This window comes from Scyliorhinus torazame, chromosome 3 (assembly GCF_047496885.1).
Source record: "Scyliorhinus torazame isolate Kashiwa2021f chromosome 3, sScyTor2.1, whole genome shotgun sequence".
NCBI lineage: Eukaryota > Metazoa > Chordata > Chondrichthyes > Carcharhiniformes > Scyliorhinidae > Scyliorhinus > Scyliorhinus torazame.
This window is the reverse complement of record NC_092709.1, coordinates 29,838,694-29,852,035: the sequence shown is the minus strand read 5'-3', so window position 1 is coordinate 29,852,035 and position 13,342 is coordinate 29,838,694. Positions and strand designations below refer to the sequence as shown.

The window sequence follows — 13,342 nt, the reverse complement described above, 5'->3', positions numbered from 1 at the left end:
AAGGTGATTGTCTCCCTGGACGAAGAAAAGGCCTTTGACAGAGTCGATTGGAAGCACCCCTTTGAGGTACTGGAGCGGTTTGGGCTAGGAGTGTGGTTCACCTCATGGGTGAAACTCCTGTACAACCCCCCCTAGGCGAACATTCGGACCAACACTACCAGCTCTGGATATTTCCAGCTGCACAGAGGCACGAGGCAGGGATGCCCACTGTCCCCGTTCCTGTTTGCCCTGGCAATTGAACCCCTGGCGATAGCTCTGCGAGACACGAAAAGCTGGAAGGGCAGTCAAAGACGAGGCAGAGAGCACAGAGTCTCACTCTATGCGGATGACCTGCTCCTCTACGTCTTGGACCCATAGAACAGCCTGAAAGCAATCATGCAGTTCCTGGAAGAGTTTGGAGCATTCTCGAGCAACAAACTCAACCTGGGCAAGAGTGAGGCATTCCCAATTAACCTGAACAGGGAAGGGTCAGAGCTGGAGGGACTCCCATTCAAACTAGCCCAAAACAAATTCCGCTACCTGGGGATCCAGATAGCCCATGACTGGACACAGATCTACAAGTGGAATCTGACCAGTCTGGCGGATGAAGTTAAAAAGGACCGACCAGGGGTGACATGTGGCGCAGTGGTTAGCACTGGGACTGCAGCGCCGAGGACCCGGCTTCGAATCCCGGCCCTGGATCACTGTCCGTGTGGCGTTTGCACATTCTTTTTTTTAATATAAAATATTTTATTGAAAATTTTTGGTCAACCAACACAGTACATTGTGAATCCTTTACACAATATTATAACAACACAAATAACAATGACCTATTTTATAAACAGAAAATGAATAAATAATAAATAACAAAAATGAAAACTAACCCTAATTGGCAACTGCCTTATCACAAGTAACACTCTCCAAAAATATAATTTAACAGTCCAATATATAATTATCTGTAGCAACGACCTATACATATTATACAGTATATATTATCAACCCTGAGAGTCCTTCTGGTTCCCCCCCCCCCCCCCCCCCCCCCGATCCTGGGCTGCTGCTGCTGCCTTCTTTTTTCCATTCCATCTATCTTTCTGCGAGGTATTCGACGAACGGTTGCCACTGCCTGGTGAACCCTTGAGCCGACCCCCTTAGAACGAACTTAATCCGCTCTAGCTTTATAAACCCTGCCATGTCATTTATCCAGGTCTCCACCCCCGGGGGCTTGGCTTCTTTCCACATTAGCAATATCCTGCGCCGGGCTACTAGGGACGCAAAGGCCAAAACATCGGCCTCTCTCGCCTCCTGCACTCCCAGCTCTTGTGCAACCCCAAATATAGCCAACCCCCAGCTTGGTTCGACCCGGACCCCCACTACTTTTGAAAGCACCTTTGTCACCCCCATCCAAAACCCCTGTAGTGCCGGGCATGACCAAAACATATGGGTATGATTCGCTGGGCTTCTCGAGCACCTCGCACACCTATCCTCCACCCCAAAAAATTTGCTGAGCCGTGCTCCAGTCATATGCGCCCTGTGTAATACCTTAAACTGAATCAGGCTTAGCCTGGCACACGAGGACGACGAGTTTACCCTGCTTAGGGCATCTGCCCACAGCCCCTCCTCGATCTCCTCCCCCAGCTCTTCTTCCCATTTCCCTTTTAGTTCATCTACCATAGTCTCCCCTTCATCCCTCATTTCCCTATATATATCTTGACACCTTACCATCCCCCACCCATGTCTTTGAGATCACTCTGTCCTGCACCTCTTGTGTCGGGAGCTGCGGGAATTCCCTCACCTGTTGCCTCGCAAAAGCCCTCAGTTGCATATACCGGAATGCATTCCCGTGGGGCAACCCATATTTCTCGGTCAGCGCTCCCAGACTCGCGAACTTCCCATCCACAAACAGATCTTTCAGTTGCGTTATTCCTGCTCTTTGCCACATTCCATATCCCCCATCCATTCCCCCGGGGCAAACCTATGGGTGTTTCTTATCAGGGACCCCCCCCAAGGCTCCAGTCTTTCCCCTATGCCGTCTCCACTGTCCCCAAATCTTCAGTGTAGCCACCACCACCGGGCTTGTGGTGTAGTTCCTCGGTGACAACGGCAATGGGGCTGTCACCATAGCCTGTAGGCTAGTCCCCCTACAGGACACCCTCTCTAATCTCTTCCACGCCGCTCCCTCCTCCTCTCCCATCCACTTACTCACCATTGAAATATTAGCGGCCCAATAATACTCACTTAGGCTTGGTAGTGCTAGCCCCCCCCTATCCCTGCTACGCTGTAAGAATCCCTTCCTCACTCTCGGGGCCTTCCCGGCCCACACAAAACCTATGATGCTCTTTTCAATCCTTTTTAAAAAAAGCCTTCGTGATCACCACCGGGAGGCACTGAAACACAAAGAGGATACTCGGGAGGACCACCATCTTAACCGCCTGCACCCTCCCTGCCAGTGACAGGGATACCATATCCCATCTCTTGAAATCCTCCTCCATTTGTTCCACCAACCGCGTTAAATTTAACCTATGCAATGTGCCCCAATTCTTGGCTATCTGGATCCCCAGGTAACGAAAGTCCCTTGTTACCTTCCTCAACGGTTGGTCCTCTATTTCTCTACTCTGCTCCCCTGGATGCACCATAAACAACTCACTTTTCCCCATGTTCAATTTATACCCTGAAAAATCCCCAAACTCCCCAAGTATCCGCATTATTTCTGGCATCCTCTCCGCCGGGTCTGCCACATATAGTAACAAATCGTCCGCATACAAGGATACCCGGTGTTCTTCTCCTCCTCTAAGTACTCCCCTCCACTTCTTGGAACCCCTCAACGCTATCGCCAGGGGCTCAATCGCCAGTGCAAACAATAATGGGGACAGAGGGCATCCCTGCCTTGTCCCTCTATGGAGCCGAAAATATGCAGATCCCCGTCCATTCGTGACCACGCTCGCCATCGGGGCCCTATACAACAGCTGCACCCATCTAACATACCCCTCTCCAAAACCAAATCTCCTCAACACCTCCCACAAATAATCCCACTCCACTCTATCAAATGCTTTCTCGGCATCCATCGCCACTACTATCTCCGTTTCCCCCTCTGGTGGGGCCATCATCATTACCCCTAACAGCCTCCGTATATTCGTGTTCAGCTGTCTCCCCTTCACAAACCCAGTTTGGTCCTCGTGGACCACCCCCGGGACACATTCGTCTATTCTCATTGCCATTACCTTGGCCAGAATCTTGGCATCTACATTTAGGAGGGAAATAGGTCTATAGGACCCGCATTGTAGCGGGTCCTTTTCCTTCTTTAAGAGAAGCGATATCGTTGCTTCAGACATAGTCGGGGGCAGTTGTCCCCTTTCCTTTGCCTCATTAAAGGTCCTCGTCAATACCGGGGCGAGCAAGTCCACATATTTTCTATAGAATTCGACTGGGAATCCATCCGGTCCCGGGGCCTTTCCCGCCTGCATGCTCCTAATTCCTTTCACCACTTCTTCTACCTCGATCTGTGCTCCCAGTCCCACCCTTTCCTGCTCTTCCACCTTGGGAAATTCCAGCCGATCCAAAAAGCCCATCATTCTCTCCCTCCCATCCGGGGGTTGAGCTTCATATAATTTTTTATAAAATGTCTTGAACACTCCATTCACTCTCTCCGCTCCCCGCTCCATCTCTCCTTCCTCATCCCTCACTCCCCCTATTTCCCTCGCTGCTCCCCTTTTCCTCAATTGGTGTGCCAGCAACCTGTTCGCCTTCTCCCCATATTCGTACTGTACATCCTGTGCCTTCCTCCATTGTGCCTCTGCAGTGCCCGTAGTCAGCAAGTCAAATTCTACATGTAGCCTTTGCCTTTCCCTGTACAGTCCCTCCTCCGGTGCTTCCACATATTGTCTGTCCACCCTCAAAAGTTCTTGCAGCAACCGCTCCCGTTCCTTACTCTCCTGCTTCCCTTTATGTGCCCTTATTGATATCAGCTCCCCTCTAACCACCGCCTTCAGCGCCTCCCAGACCACTCCCACCTGGACCTCCCCATTATCATTGAGTTCCACGTACTTTTCAATGCACCCCCTCACCCTTAGACACACACCCTCATCTGCCATTAGTCCCATGTCCATTCTCCAGGGTGGGCGCCCTCCTGTTTCCTCCCCTATCTCCAAGTCTACCCAGTGGGGAGCGTGATCCGAAATGGCTATATCCGTATACTCCGTTCCCCTCACCTTCGGGATCAACGCCCTTCCCAGCACAAAAAGTCTATTCGCGAGTAGACTTTATGGACATAGGAGAAAAACGAGAACTCCTTACTCCTAGGTCTGCTAAATCTCCACGGGTCTACACCTCCCATCTGCTCCATAAAATCTTTAAGTACCTTGGCTGCTGCCGGCCTCCTTCCAGTCCTGGACTTCGACCTATCCAGCCCTGGTTCCAACACCGTATTAAAATCTCCCCCCATTATCAGCTTTCCCATCTCTAGATCCGGAATGCGTCCTAGCATCCGCCTCATAAAATTGGCATCATCCCAGTTCGGGGCATATACGTTTACCAAAACCACCGTCTCCCCCTGTAGTTTGCCACTCACCATCACGTATCTGCCCCCGTTATCCGCCACTATAGTCTTTGCCTCGAACATTACCCGCTTCCCCACTAATATAGCCACCCCCCTGTTTTTCGCATCTAGCCCCGAATGGAACACCTGCCCCACCCATCCTTTGCGTAGCCTAACCTGGTCTGTCAGTTTCAGGTGCGTTTCCTGTAACATAACCACATCTGCCTTAAGTTTCTTAAGGTGTGCGAGTACCCGTGCCCTCTTTATCGGCCCGTTCAGCCCTCTCACGTTCCACGTGATCAGCCAGGTTGGGGGGCTTCCTACCCCCCCCTTGTCGATTAGCCATCCCCTTTTTCCAGCTCCTCACCCGGTTCCCACGCAGCTGTATCTCCCCCAGGCGGTGCCCCCCCCCCCGCCCATCCCCTTCCATACCAGCTCCCCCCTCTCCCCAGCAGCAGCAACCCAGTAATTCCCCCCTCCCACCCCCTCCCGCTAGATCCCCACTAGCGTAATTACTCCCCCCATGTTGCTCCCAGAAGTCAGCAAACTCTGGCCGACCTCGGCTTCCCCCCGTGACCTCGGCTCGCACCGTGCGACGCCCCCTCCTTCCTGCTTCTCTATTCCCGCCATGATTATCATAGCGCGGGAACCAAGCCCGCGCTTCTCCCTTGGCCCCGCCCCCAATGGCCAACGCCCCATCTCCTCCACCTCCCCTCCTCCCCCCATCACCACCTGTGGAAGAGAGAAAAGTTACCACATCGCAGGATTAGTACATAAAACTCCTCTTTCCCCCCTTTTTAACCCCCCTCTTCGTCCCCCACATTCGCCCCACCACTTTGTTCAAACGTTCTTTTTAATAACCCGCTCATTCCAGTTTTTCTTCCACAATAAAAGTCCACGCTTCATCCGCCGTCTCAAAGTAGTGGTGCCTCCCTCGATATGTGACCCACAGTCTTGCCGGTTGCAGCATTCCAAATTTTATCTTCTTTTTATGAAGCATCGCCTTGGCCCGATTAAAGCTCGTCCTCCTTCTCGCCAACTCCGCACTCCAGTCTTGATAAACTCTGATCACCGCGTTCTCCCATTTGCTGCTCCGAGTTTTCTTTGCCCATCTAAGGACCATTTCTCTATCCTTAAAACGGAGGAATCTCACCACTATTGCTCTGGGAATTTCTCCTGCTCTCGGTCCTCGCGCCATCACTCGGTATGCTCCCTCCACCTCCAACGGACCCGCCGGGGCCTCCGCTCCCATTAACGAGTGCAGCATCGTGCTCACATATGCCCCGACGTCCGCTCCCTCCGCACCTTCAGGAAGACCAAGAATCCTCAAGTTGTTCCTCCTTGCGTTGTTCTCCAGTGCCTCCAACCTTTCCACACATCGTTTCTGATGTGCCTCATGCGTCTCCGTCTTCACCACCAGGCCCTGTATGTCGTCCTCATTCTCGGCTGCCTTTGCCTTCACGACCCGAAGCTCCCGCTCCTGGGTCTTTTGTTCCTCCTTTAGCCCTTCGATCGCATGTAGTATCGGGGCCAACAGCTCTTTCTTCATTTCCTTTTTGAGCTCTTCCACACAGCATTTCAAGAACTCTTGTTGTTCAGGACCCCATGTTAAACTGCCACCTTCTGACGCCATCTTGGTTTTTGCTTGCCTTCCTTGCCACTGTTCTAAAGGATCCACTGCAATCCAGCCACTTTCTCCTCCTTTTTTCATCCGTATCCAGGGGGGATTCCCTTCTGGTTTACCGCACAGTGTTTTTAGCCGTCAAAATTGCCGTTGGGGCTCCTATCAAGAGCCCAAAAGTCCGTTTCACCGGGAGCTGCCGAAACGTGCGACTCAGCTGGTCATCGCCGCACCCGGAAGTCATCGCGTTTGCACATTCTCCCCATGTCTGCGTGGGTTTCACCCCCACAACCCAAAAGATGTGCAGATTAGGTGCACGTTAATTGCCCCTAAAATTGGGGGGAAAAATAATTGGGTAGTCTAAAAAAATTTTTTTAAAAAGGACCTACAGGAGATCGGATGCACTCCCACTTTCCCTGGCGGGGAGGGAGCAGATGATCAAGATGAACGTACTGCCGAGGTTCCTCTTCCAGTTTAGATCCATACCGATATTCATCCCCAAGGCTTTTCCATAATATAGTTAAAATGATCATGGCGTTTGAATGGGGGCGAGTAAGAACCCAAGGATCCCTAAATCGACACTGCAAAGGAGGAAAACTATGGGCTGTCTGGCTCTGCAGAATCTACATTACAACCACTGGGCAGCTACGGCAGAGAGGGTGAGGGGATGGATACGTGAACCCAACATGTAATGGGTGAGGTTGAAGGAGTCCTCCTGCAAGTGAACGACCCTCCGGGCTCCCGCCACGGCAGCGCTCCCATCCCCGCCCCCGGCGAAATCTTGCCCAGTGGTGGTAGCCACACTAAAGACATGGAACCAGATGAGGCAGCATTTTGGTCTAACCGAGATGGCCCCCATCTGTGGCAACCACAAATTCCCACCAGCCATGCTCAACGCCACCTTTAAAAAAAAATGGAGACAGGACGGGGGGACGCTCACAGTCAGGGTCATTTACATAGGGGCCAGACTAGTGACATTGGGCGAACTGATGGAAGACCTGTACTACCAAAGAACAGGAACTCGGACACCTCCAAATTAAACACTTTCTCCCAAGGAGACAACAAGATACCCCAAGGCATTAAGAGACACGCTACTAGAGGAACTAATAAACACGGACAGTAAGGGGGGGGGGCGCTGTGGGAACATCTATGGACGGTTACTGGATAGGGCAAGACTACCGCTGGATGAAGCCAGACGAAAATGGGAGGACAAACTGGGTTCAGAGGTGGGGTGGGGACTCTGGAGTGAAGCACTGAGCAGGGCCAACTCCACCTCGTCCTGCGCAAGGCTCAGCCTCATGCAGTTTAAAGTGATGCACAGAGCACACCTAACCAGAACCCAAATGGACAGGTTCTTCCTGGAGGTGGAGGATAAATGTGAACGGTGCCAGAGAGGCCTGGCCAACCACACCCACATGTTCTGGCCCCAGACTTGTCGGGTTCTGGACAGCCTTCTTCGAGGCGATGTCCAAGGTTGTGGGGGTGGAGGTGGAGCCGTGCCCAAGAGTGGCAATCTTCGGGGTAGCGAGCCAGCCAGAAGAGGGCCGATGTCCTGGCTGTTTAGCTTAGTGGGCTAGACAGCTGGTTTGTGATGCAGAACAAGGCCAGCAGCACAAGTTCAATTCCCGTACCAGCTGAGAATTCTGAATTCTCCCTCTGTATACCCGAACAGGCACCGGAATGTGGCGACTAGGGGCATTTCACAGTAACTTCATTGCAGTGTTAATGTAAGCCTACTTGTGACAATAATAGATTATTTATTTATTATTTAACATCCTTAATCGCACGCTGGAGAAACCAGCTCGGCTGGAGATCAGCAGCACCACCCACAGCCGCAGACTGGCTGGCAGACCTTTCAGAATCTCTCCACATGGAGAAAATAAAGTACACTATCCGGGTGCCGGATGAGGGCTTCCACAATGTTTGGGGGCTATTCGTTAGCCTGTTCCAGGACCTGTTTGAGGCCAACAGCGACTAGGAAAAGAGGGTAAGACGAGGGAGAGCAGACAAGAACGCATACAACGAGGAGGAGCGAAGGGGGGAGGAGATGAAGAGAGAAACATGGGGAAAAAGGAAGGAGGGGAGGGGTCACGATGTCCCTCCCTGAACTCACAAGGTCACCAACAAAAACCAGAAGATGGGCGGAGCTCGGTAGTATGTCACCCAGGGCGGAAGAGGGGGCTACCAGCGGAGGGGTCAGGGCAAGGGTGGGGGGAGAATCTATGCTCAAAAGTATGTAAATAAGAAACTGTACAACATGTAAATATTAGGTGCACTATTAGTTAACTTGTTATTCTGTAAAAATTGAAAAATGCCGATTAAAAAATATATATTTTTTAAAAAGGCTTTCACGGAAGAGAAATCGATGACCAGAAAATTGAAGCAATGGACCTGTGAAATACAACAGAAATAAGAGGAATCACAGAACCATTATGTGTAATGTTTTGGAAAGACATTTAGTTTTTACCTTTTTCTAAACTTAAGATTATATATAATAACTTTGAAGTAATCAAATCATGTATTTAGTGTGCTTGATTTGGGCACCAATTCATCCAGTCTTGCTAGACAATATGTAAAATCAATCAGAAGTTGCAAAGTGCTGCATTCAGAATGAAGTTGCAAATGTGGAACAACTCCCCACAGGCAAAATCAAATTACTTTTATTTCTGGACTCAAAATGAGCAATGTCTCTTGTGGAAGGTTGTTAAAGGTTAGATTGATGACTAAATGTTGGTATTAATTATAACTAGCCATCGTTTGAACAGTTAGGTTGTGCAAAAGGTTTGCTTAGTTATGCATGCCATTGTCCTTATGCCCACAGGATGTTCCAAAATGTGTGGACGTGATTCTCTTCCACCCCCGCAAAGAACCGGCTCATCCTCGCCACCGTTATGTGGGCCCTATGCACCACCTTAAAGTGGATGAGGCTTAACCTCACTCACAACGAGAACGCATTTACCCTCTGCAAGGCCTCTACCCATGTCCCTGCACTTATACTTTTTAAACTTGTCTTGCTTTCTCCTTTTTCCAGCTTTGTAATGTCAGAATACTCCAGTATGACAGACATGGAACGTGATCAGATCGATCAAGATGCCCAGATTTTTATGCGAACGTGCTCTGACGCCATCCATCAGCTGAGGGCAGAAGGTAAAGACTCAAAAATGTGCACCTGAGATTTTTACAAAGCCTTTTGAAAAATTGGCCAAGTAGCCCACTCTTGAAAATGGGCAGATGGGATTGAGAACTTTTTTCAGAAATTTTAAAAATAAGTTAACTGGTGATGAGCTTATTACAGGGTATTAATCTTAGCGGACGGCCTAAAATGTATTTTTTGGGAGGTGCGGGAAGGGGTGAAGAAACTTTGTAGGACTTGTCCTCAGGTGGTTAAATATCTGAGGTAGAATGCATGACAGAACAGTGTCGGTGGTTTGTGAAAGAAGCATCTTAAGGGCAAACAATCTTATTTTCACATCAGAGTTATAGCCTGAAGTCTCTCTTGGCTGATGTTTCTAGAGGCAGAAATCAAGAATTCCCAATGCCATCAAATTGATAGTTTAATATGGGAAAAGTTAAGGGGTTTAGGGGGAAATTAGAAGTAAAATTGAAAGCACGAAGAACCTGAAATATGAGAAAAGCCCCAAAAGGCATTAATAAATTCAAACTTGACTCTTTAAGAATTTCCTAGTCTTTGTTCTCTTCAGGGGAGGCGGTGGTGTAGTGGTATTGTTATTGAACTAGTAATTCAGAGACTCGAGATAATGCTCTGGGGACCTGTGTTCAAATTCCACCAAATATGAGATTTTTTTAAAATCGGAATTAAAAGTCTAATGGTGACCATGAAATGATCGTCAAAAAAACCCACCTGATTCATAATGTCCTTTATGGAAGAAATCTGCTGTCCATACCTGGTCTGGCCTATATGTGACTCCTACGTAGTGTCCAGCATTGTGCTGTTATCCACCTTCAGGACAGTATAACTTTTCTTTTTGTCACACTAGCCGCCTTTGAATCTAGTTAGCCATCATGCTCCTGTGGAGTTTATTTTGAGGGTCAGGGCCCATTCTCCATCTGGCGGACATGTATTATGAATTCTTTCTGGAATCAGGTGTGTCTCATTGAGTATGACTGAACCAACTCCGATAATCATAAAACAAAACATTAACAGTCATCAGTACTGAGATCTTCCCGATCAAACTCGCTGTCCTTTCTGACCACAACTGTAGCAACTGGATGTAGGCCTCATCCTCGCAATAATAATAATAAGCTGTTCCTCGCCCAGTCACACAACCGTTGACAAATGTTGGTTTTCACTCCCTCATCTGTAATTTGAACTGACTACCTTTATAGCTGACCCTAGATGCTGGATCCATGGACAAAGCTCAACAGTAGAAAAAATGTATTAAGGGACTTTGTATTGGATTTCTGTCAAAACCTCTGTGCATGGGCAGCACGGTAGCACAGTGGTTATCACTGTTGCTTCCCAGCGCCAGGGTCCCAGGTGCGATTCCCGGCTTGGGTCACTCTGTGCGGAGTCTGCACGTTCAACCCGTGTCTGCGTAGGTTTCCTCCGGGTGCTCCGGTTTCCTCCCACAAGTCCCGAAAGACGTGCTGTTAGGTGAATTGGGCATTCTGAATTCTCCTTCCGTGTACCTGAACAGGTGCCGGAATGTGGCGACTGGGGGATTTTCAAAGTAACTTCATTGCAGTGTTAGGCTGGTTTAGCTCACTGGGCTAAATCGCTGGCTTTTAAAGCAGACCAAGGCAGGCCAGCAGCACGGTTCAATTCCCATACCAGCCTCCCTGAACAGGCGCCGGAATGTGGCGACTAGGGGCTTTTCACAGTAACTTCATTGAAGCCTACTTGTGACAATAAGCGATTTTCATTTCATTTCATTTTCAAATAAAGCCTACTTGTGACAATTATTATAAAACAAAGGCCTTGGGAGTTCCTAAGGAATGGTTCTAGTTAACTGCCTCATGAACTGTGTCCCAGATTTTTCAATGAGATAGTTAGGGGATGGGGCAGGGGAGTGGGCCTAGATAGGGTGCTCTTTCAGCAGGTCGGTACAGACTCAATGGGCCGAATAGCCTCCTTCTGCTCTGTAGCAATTCTATTCTAGATTATTGTTTACTTAATATGACAGAAGGTTGTGGATAGTATTTGCAATAAAGACTTGTTATTTCTATTACAGCATCCAAGAATGTGATTTCTCCCCAAGTGAAGGAACACAGGAAACATGTGTTGGATTTGCTTGACGTTTATCTGAAAAGTAATTTTTATTTAATATTTTGATTAGAAATATGAGAAAGCTTCATGACTTTTAAGAAACATTCCAAAAATTGGCATCTAAGATATTACCCTGTTAAAATGCTTACAAAGGATAATAATTGTACATTTCACTTAACTGCATTTTTACAGGCATCACGGTGGCACAGTGGTTAGAACTGCTGCCTCAAGGCGCTGAGGACGGGGGTTCAATCCTGGCCCCGGGTTACTGTCCCGTATGGAGTTTCCACATTCTCCCCGTGTCTGCATGGATTTAACCCCCACAACCCAAACATGTGCTGGGTAGGTGGATCAGTCATGCTAAATTGCCCCTTAATTGGTTAAAAAAAAATGAATTGGGTACTTTAAATTTGTTTTAAAAAAACTACATTTTTACAATGAAATCATAGAATCCCCACAGTGCAGAAGGTGGCCATTGGGCCCATCAAGTCTGCAACGACCCTTGCACCGAGCACTCTACCCATGCCCACCCAGCCCTACCCTCATAACCAAACCCGCACATCCCTGGACACTAAGGGGCAATTTAGCATGGCCAATCCATTTAACCCGTACATCTTTGGACTGTGGGAGGAAACAGGAGGACCTGGAAGAAACCCACGCAGACACAGGCAGAATATACATACTCCATACAGACAGTGACCCAAGGCCGGAATGGAACCCAACCCAGGCCCCTGACGCGTATGGCCATAGTTCCACCATGCCACCCTAATCAAGAGTGCAGTCAGTAACAGAGGGCGGGATTTTCCGCGTCGGCCCAAAAAGCGGGATTGGCACCGGGCGGCAGACCCATCCTCAGTGTCTGGTCCCTCCCCACCGGCCATAGCCGGCTTCCTACCCTGCGTCGGCAGAAACATACAAGCTGCTCATACACTTTCATTTGAATGTGATTAATACACCTCGTTATGTTCCACCCCGCCCAGCTGGGAATCACGCGGGCGTGATTTAGTTCAAGTATTTACAAACAGGATCCTGGCAGCATGAACTTTGAGGGAAGTAAGGAGGTAAGTTCTTTTTTCATTGTCTGCAGACTTGCTGATGTCTGCAGCTCTGGGACTAGTGGCGACCGTCTTGCGGCAAGGATGTGGACTCAGGGTATCCCCCTCGGGATTATGGTGCTATAGCTGTACCTCCCATTGCTACTGTAAGACTAGCAACTCAACCCCACCCACCCCCTTCCACCCCACCCTATCCTCGTATCTTAACCTGCACATCCCTGGACACTTAAGGGGCGATTTAACATGGCCTAACCACCTAACCCGTACATCTTTGGAATGTGGGAGGAAACCAGAGCATCCGGAGGAAACCCACGTAGTCATGGAGAGAAAGTGCAAACTCCACACGGACAGTCATCCAAGGCCAGAATTGAACCGGGGCCGCTGGCACTGTTAGGCCACTGTGAAATTGGATCGCAGACCCGTCCAGGAAACCTGAACAGCTCCCTGTCACAATCTCTGTGATCAACACAGACTCCACATCACACTGAGCCAAGCTCCCAACAAAGGCACACATCTGTGGGACATGACCGCACACCAGTCTCTTAGCATAGAGCCGCATGCCTGCACAGATGAATGTCTCCACCACACAACCAGCTGCCACTGCTCTGACGACAGGGCACAAGACTTGCTCAATGAGGACACCCACAGTAGACCCCACTGAGAGAAACAGGACAGGGGCCTCAGAGTCCATCGCGAGCACCTGATATGGGATGGGTGGTGGGGATAGAGGATTTGCACATCAAGGACCAGGTGTAAGTCACTGATGGGGGCAGGGCTGCTGTGTCAAGTACATCGGCTGGATTCTCTGTTTTTGGGACTATGTCCCCACACCGTCGTCAAAACTGGAGTTTCACGCCAGAAATCTGGCGTGAAAGGGCCGCATATTCCAGCCCTGCAGGGGGCTAGCAGGGATTCGGCGTAAATCTAGC

General features: G+C 49.4%; 1 protein-coding gene across 1 annotated transcript in view; it reads left to right on the top strand.

The window, feature by feature from the left end:
* Positions 1-13,342, top strand: part of stx18 (syntaxin 18) — a 179,974-nt gene that overhangs the window by 123,718 nt on the left and 42,914 nt on the right. Inside the window, exons 3-4 of the mRNA XM_072495507.1 lie at positions 9,163-9,278; positions 11,324-11,401. Of these exons, the coding sequence (XP_072351608.1) occupies positions 9,163-9,278; positions 11,324-11,401 (194 nt within the window). The remainder of the gene's footprint in view (positions 1-9,162; positions 9,279-11,323; positions 11,402-13,342) is intronic.